This window comes from Arachis ipaensis, chromosome B3 (assembly GCF_059453495.1).
Source record: "Arachis ipaensis isolate K30076 ecotype BB chromosome B3, ASM5945349v1, whole genome shotgun sequence".
NCBI lineage: Eukaryota > Viridiplantae > Streptophyta > Magnoliopsida > Fabales > Fabaceae > Arachis > Arachis ipaensis.
In genome coordinates this window covers 75,934,918-75,942,392 of record NC_142438.1, presented here as the reverse complement: position 1 = coordinate 75,942,392, position 7,475 = coordinate 75,934,918, and the positions used below count along the sequence as shown (strand labels likewise).

Below are 7,475 nucleotides of genomic sequence, written 5' to 3'. Positions count from 1 at the left end.
ATCTATGGAATCGTGGGCTTTTTCTCCTTCTTCCTCTGCTCTTCTTCTTCTTTGGGGCCCTTCTTCTTGATCATCATCCTCAGCCATTCCCTCCATGGTTTTCTTTGTTATTCCTGAGCCTCTTCTTACTATCTCTGTGTCCTCATCTTCAAAGATCACCCCAGCTCTAGTACATAACCTTATAATTGTACTTGGGTGGCCAAGCCTAGTGGATTTGTTTGTGCTCTCGGCTATCTCTTGAATACTATCGGCTATGAGCTGTGCAAGATTGATTTCTCCTCCATGTAGGATACAGAATGTCAAGAGTGCTCGCTTGATTGTGACCGCTGAGGTGTTTCCCGTAGGGAGTATGGATCTCCTTATTATTTCATACCATCCTTTGGCTTCCGGAATGAGATTTATCCTCTTCAGACGGCTTGGGACTCCTTGTGAATCTCTTTCCCAATCTGTGCCTTCCAGGCATATCCCCTGGAGAATCTCATCAGGGTCATTTTCGTCTTGCAATCTGGCCTCATAGCTGGGCTCTTCATAAGTTATGGTTCTCAGCTTCAAAGCCCTTGTAATAGCTGCTGGACTAAAATCCACTTCAGTTCCTCTAACATAGCTTTTGTAAGAGGGGCTCTCTTCACTTCCCTTCACAGCATTTGCATAGAACTCCCTGATCATGAGTGCACTAATTTTGGGGATGGGATCACATAGAATGTCCCACCTCCTTTCTTCTTTGATTTGTTTCATGATGGGATATTCTTCTTCCTTCAGTGCAAAGTATCTTTCATGGATGATGTGCTTCATTTTCATGAACCTATGATATTTTCCTTCATGAAACTGAGATCTAAATCTCTTTGTATCATAGGTAGGGGGTTCGGTCACCATTGGTCCCTTCCCCTTTCTTCTCTTTGAACTTGAGGAGGCCATGAAGTTGAGTGAATGGATGAAGCAGAGGTGAGTTTGGGGATTGATTAAGGTACGGTCTAGTTGTGTTAGGGAGTGAGGAAATAAATGTTGTTATTATGAGTGAGGTGGTGTATATGTATAGGATTTCTAAAGGTGGAGGCAGAGGTGTGTGTTTGTAAAGAGATTTTGTAGGGAGTTGTGATGCAAGAGATGTCTCAACTGATTTATAGGCACAGGGAGAAGTGTTGACCGAATATTACACTTGAAGCTTGGTTCGGTCATGGGTTGTGAAGGGTGGAGATTGAGTTGAACAACCTAGTGACTTTATGAGATGAACGGCTTGCATGTTCTCTTGAAGGTTGACAAGGATTCTCCTCCTATTGGTTGCATGGGGTCCGTTCCTCATGGTGGCTAGCATTCAGATTTTTCTTGCTTTCCAAAGTTGGCACATCTCCCTAAGCACATGTGACTCTTTTCTTGACTTGACATAACCGTCCCATTGCCTTGTCCTTGCTCCAGCCTTCTCTTCTCTTTTTTTTTTCTTCGAATTAAACAAAAATGAGATGCTTTAGTATACCATTATAGCACGGTGGAGAAGTGAGTAATTGTATTAAAAAGAAAAAATTCTTTTTATGAGAGATCCATTGCGTTCCTGACTTGGTGAACCAAAAATTTTTTTTTTGTGAACACCAAACTTGTTTCTTGCTGAGAGATTAATGTTGCACCAAGCATTTGTCACAATTGATACTCTCATCATAAATTCTAATTCAAAAATTCCTAGAAATAGTAACAATGCATGCTTCACCTCTGCATGATTTTTTATTGTCTTTTCTCTTTTCTGAACAAGAGTTGATATTTCTTATAATTGACACGTATGCAGACACCAAACTTAATGTTTGGTCATATACTTCATCTCAGTGACTAAGTATATGATCTCAAAGTGCTTGAAAGGTTAACTTTTGTGTGCTGTCAAGCACACCAAACTTAGAAGTCTGACATACGTTTCAAAACAATGTATGCATCTGTCAAGTATGTTCAAAATCATGCTGAGGTAATCAAGATTTATTGAATTTAAAAGCAAGCAGGAATCTTAAATCATGGGTTGCCTCCCATGAAGCGCTCTTTTAGTGTCACTAGCTTGACATTGAACCCCTTCTTTTATGGTGGTTGATGACTGTAGTGCCTTAGCCTGTCTCCTCTGACTGTGAACTTCTTCTTTGTCCCTTGGTGCTCAATTTCCACATGCTCAAGAGAGAGTACTTGGTTAACAGTGTAGTGATCCTCAGTTCCCAGCTGTTGATATATTAGTTGCACCTTGTCACCTTTGGAGAGTCCTTCGGTTGGGATCTTTTTATTCTTCCACCCTTTGTGAGCTTTCTTCTTGTTTTTCTTCCTTTTTCTTGTCGACCTTTCTTCCTTAATAGCAGCTTTGGTGGTGGTACCTTCCTTCTTGTTTATCATCCTGATTCCATTTTGAATTTCTTCTTCTCCTTGCACATGCTCATTCTTCTGTTCCCTAGTGTTATTGGTTGTTTCCCCTGGGAACCAGTCACTGACTATCTTGTCCCTTTCTTCACTGATTTGTGGTTCTGGAAACACTTTCAGGGTTATGCTGTCCTCATGTATCCTGAGAGTTAGTTCTCCCTGCTCTATATCTATGATGGCTCTAGCAGTGGCCAAAAATGGTCTTCCCAAGATGATTGAACTGTTTTCTTCTCCTTCAGTGTCCAGTATTACAAAGTCCGCAGGAAAAATGAACTTATCAACCTTAACTAAAAGGTTTTCAATCACTCCCTTGAGATATACTACTGACTGATCCACCAATTCTAAGGATATCTGTATTGGTTTCACTTTCTCTATGCCAAGCTTTTTCACTAAGGATGATGGAATTAAATTTATGCTTGCTCCTAAGTCACACATCCCCTTGTTGATAACTAGACTTCCAATGGTGCAAGGTAGGAAGAAACTTCCAGGGTCTTCCAGCTTGGGAGGAAGTCCTTTTCTGATGAGTGCACTGCACTCTTCAGTGAGAAGCACAGTCTCCTTTTCTTGCCAACTCCTCTTCTTATTGATGAGCTCTTTCAAGAACTTTGCATACAGAGGCATTTGTTCCAATGCTTCAGCCAAAGGGATATTGATCTCCAACTTCTTGAAGACTTCAAGAAATTTTGGGAAGTGTTGGTCATTAGTCTCTTTGCTGAATCTTTGAGGATATGGCAGTGGAGGTATGGAGTTCATGTCCTGTCTTTGTTCCTTGGTTGGCTCCCCCATTGCTTCCTTCCCTTTTCTTGATTGTTGTGGCCGGTCTTCTTTTTCTTTGAGCTCCTCTGAGGCTTGCTTGCTTGCTGTCACTTTTTCATCAGTGGCCGTATCTTCCTTGTCTTGTTTCTCGTCACTTTCCTTTGGTTTCTTGACTGCTTCTTCATTTCTCACCAGGGTCTTGCCACTCCTTAGCTGTATTGCCTTGCACTCCTCTTTTGGATTAGGAATAGTGTCACTAGGTAGTGAGCTTGATGGCCTTTCAATGGTGATCTTTTTGGAGAGTTGACCAATTTGCCTTTCCATATTCTTCAGGGAGGCTTCCTGGTTCCTTGTGGTCATCTCTTGGTTCTTCATCAATTTTTCCATTAGGAGCTCCAGGTTGGTAATTCTCTGAGAATCTTGTGAAATGAGTTGAGTGTGGGGTGTTGATGGTTGAGGGTAAGTGTTTTGGTTAGAGGCTTGGTTGTGGGATGGGTACTGGTTAGAGTTGGGGTAGGTATTTTGTGGTTTTCTGTATGTATTTTGGTTAGAGGCCTGGTTGTTGTAGTTTGTGTTTCTCCAATTATTTTGGGTGGAGTTTCTTTGCCATGGCTGCTGAGGTTGACTGTGGTTATCTCCCCACCTAAGGTTGGGATGATTCTTCCAAGAGGGGTTGTAGGTATCACCATATACTTCATTTGGTCCAAAATTTTGGTTGTGCATGTACTGGACTTGCTCTTGCTGTTGCTCCTCTTGAGTTTCTTCATTTTGCTCCCAAGTGGTTGATGGTTGGCTTGTGTTGACTGCTGCAACTTGGAGATTATCAATCCTCTTGGCCATTTGCTCAAATTGTTGTTGAATTTGATGCTGCATCATTTTGTTTTGAGCTAAGATTGAATCCACTCCGTCCAACTCCATTACTCCTCTCCTTTGTGATGGTTGGCGTTGTCTTTGATGAGCAAAGAAGTATTGGTTGTTAGCCACCATGTCAATGAGATTTTGGGCTTCCTCTGCAGTTTTCATGAGTTGCAACGAGCCTCCGGCTGAATGATCAAGTGCCTCTTGAGCCTTTAAAGTGAGCCCTTCATAGAAGTTCTGCAGCTTGTCCCACTCAGTGAACATCTCTGGTGGACATTTCCTCAGCAGAGCCTTATATCTCTCCCATGCTTCATACAGATTTTCAGCATCCATTTGTGTGAATGTCTGCACCTCAGTCTTTAACCGGATGATCCTTTGAGGGGGATAAAACTTGGCAAGAAACTTGCTCACCAAGTCATCCCAAGTGTTAATGCTTTCCTTCGGGAATGTTTCTAGCCATTGAGTGGCCTTGTCCCTGAGAGAGAATGGGAATAACAACAGCTTGTATATGTCAGGGTGCACTCCATTGCTTTTAACTGTGTCACAGATCCTCAAGAAAGTGGATAAATGTTGGTTCGGATCCTCCAATGGTCCTCCTCCAAAAGAGCAGTTGTTTTGGACCAATGTGATGAGTTGTGGCTTCAGTTCAAAGTTGTTTGCATTGACATTAGGGGTAAGAATGCTGCTCCCACAATGTCTAGCATTTTCAAATGTATAGGAGGCTAGTACTCTCCTCTGCTGTGGGTTATTGTTAACCCCTCCTTCTTGATTAGATGGATCTCCTTCCATCTCGTGATATTCTTCCTCAGATTCTTCCTCTCCAACAATGCCTTTCCCTCTTTCAGCTCTTCTCAATCTCCTTAGAGTTCTTTGGTCAGCTTCAGATAAAACATGAACAACTCTCCCTGTACCTGACATACAAACAACATAACAGGGAACACAACCAGTGATACTTCAATCTATTGCTAGAATGAAGTTTTAGTTAGCTTAAGCAAAAATTCAAACAGTTAGTGTGTTAGTCAAAGAATTAAAGAATAGAAAAGAAAAAGTGCTTGATCTAGACCTCCACTTCACTTAATCATTGTCAACCTATTTCAATCCCCGGCAACGGCGCCAAAAACTTGATGGTGTGAAAACGAATTTCAACATCCAATCTAACCGGCAAGTGTACCGGGTCGCATCAAGTAATAATAACTCACATGAGTGAGGTCGATCCCACAGGGATTGAAGGATTGAGCAATTTTAGTTTAGTGGTTGATTTAGACAAGCGAATCAAGTATTGGTTGAGTTTTTGTGATTAACAGAAACTAAATTGCTTAGAATGTAAAAGGGAAAGGGAGAATTGCAGTAAACTAAAGAGCAGGAAAATAAAGAAGCTGAATCTTAAAGAGCAAGTAAAATAAAGTGCAGAAACTTAGATTGCAAGAAATGTAAATAACAGAAGCTTAAAGTGCAAGAAATGTAAATTGCTTGAATCATAAAAGGAATTGGGGATTGGGATTGCAGAATTTGAACAAGAAACAAGTAAATGGCATTAAACATAAGAGAGAAAATTGAAGTGCAGTGAAGTAGATCTTAACAAAAAAGTAAAATGACTTGAGAATTTAAAGAACTAGAAAGCAGTGCTTAAGTTGCAGCAAATTAAAAGGGGTTGAGATCTCAGGAGTGGAAGAGACTAGATAACAAGTCTAGATCTCAAATCCTTCCTTGATCCAACAAGAGCAATTGCAAAAGAAGTAAAGAAAAGTAAATTGCAGAAACAAAGTAAATGAAGAAGCACTAAACAGTAATCCAAATTCAATTATGCAGAAAGAAAATAAACAAGGATCTCAAAGTGAGATTGAAACAGAATTTCTTCAATTTTCCACTCCAAATCCAAAGCAAGAAAATAAAAGAGAGTTCAAGCAAGAACAGGGAAGAAGAGAATTCAATTCTCCTTCCCAATTCTCCAAGAACAGAAAAAATGCAGAAGCAAAAGCTCAAAATCAAAATGCAAGTAAAAAAGAAAATTCAAAATGAAGTCTAAAGGTCCTAATTACATCAAACTAACTCCTATTTATACACTTTCTATTCTTGGATATTGGAATTTGGATGGGCTTTTGATTTGGTGAAGATTTGAATTAAATTGGATTTTTGGTTAAATTTTCAGCCCATGAAGAGATTGCTTCCAGGGGAGTGCTCAGCTCATAAAGTGAGCTGAGCTTTGACACTTAGTGTGAGGAATGGTAGCGTGCTTGTTGCTGGGTGCATCACGGGAGAGCTCAGCTCACTTTGTGAGCTGAGCGCTAGTGCTAATGTGTGTGCGTTGTGTGCTGCCCAGGGACCGTGTCTTGTTGCGCGCTCCCCATCCCTTGTCCGTGTCATACGTGCCTCATTGCTCCAAGGGGTAGCGCTCAGCTCACTTTGTGAGCTGAGCTTTGGTGTATCCAAGGAAGGGTCCTTGGTTCGAAACCCGTGGGAAGCATGCGCTACCCCTTTTCTTGGTTGCCTTGCTTCCTTGCTTCCTCAAGGTGTGGGGTTCGAACCCTGGGGAGTGCATTTGGCCAATTTTGGCTTATTTTCCATGTGAGTAGCGCCTCCACCCTTTCCCCTTGGTCATGGGTTCAAGTCTTGGAGCATGCATTTGGAAATCATTTTTCTTGAATTTCTCCTCTAGCGCTCTCGATAATGCTCACTTTGTGAGCTGAGCTTGGTTCCTCATTTCCTTATTTCTTGGTCTTGTGTTGTGCTCAGCTCACAAAGTGAGCTGAGCTTTGTGCCTTTGTCCCTTGGAGGTGAGTGTAGCGCTCTCTTAGTGCTTGGTGCTCCTGGAATGAGTTCCATGGTTTGTTGCACCACACTTTCTTCTTTGTTGGCCACACTTTCTATTCCTTGAACCACGCTTCTTAGGTCATGCTTTTCTTCTTTTCTTCTTTTCTTCACCTACAATTAATCAAAACAACCAATCAAAGAATCACCAAATTCACAAGGTTTACAAATCATAAAAATGCAATTAAATTTGGCCTAAACCTCATGATTTAGTATCAATTATATGGTGGTTGTTTGATTAAGAGAAGTTATGCAATTCCATTCCAAATTACTTACTTAGAGTACAAGAAAGTGTATAAAACCAAATGAAAATGAAGGAAAAGACTATTAAAAAGGGTATATGATGACTTGTCATCAGTAACGAACAGATCTTTAAATTTATTATCTTTTTTAATTTTTAAACAAAAAAATATTTTTTTTCTAATAGTAGAAAAATAAAAAATTCTAACAATATTCAAAACATAAAAAAAAATTGAGAAGTTTTAAATTTTTTTAATTAATTTATTCTTAATTTGTGAACAAGTAAAGCAAAAAAAAAGTCAACTGTACAGGTGTAGTATTATCCGATAAATAAAAAGACAGAAAAATATTTTTTAAAAAAGAAAAAATTTTAAAAAACTAAGTTTTTTATTTCTGAATTTTTAAATTATATGATTAAATTCTTTTATTTAAAT

The 7,475-nt window shown here is 39.9% G+C and overlaps 1 protein-coding gene across 1 annotated transcript; it reads right to left on the bottom strand.

Moving 5' to 3' along the window:
- Window positions 1-2,052: 2,052 nt before the first annotated feature.
- Window positions 2,053-4,911, bottom strand: LOC148571170 (uncharacterized). Its single transcript, XM_088507231.1, has one exon. It carries the CDS (start codon window positions 4,909-4,911, stop codon window positions 2,053-2,055), a length of 2,859 nt encoding a protein of 952 aa, XP_088363357.1.
- Between the last annotated feature and the right edge of the window lie 2,564 nt (window positions 4,912-7,475).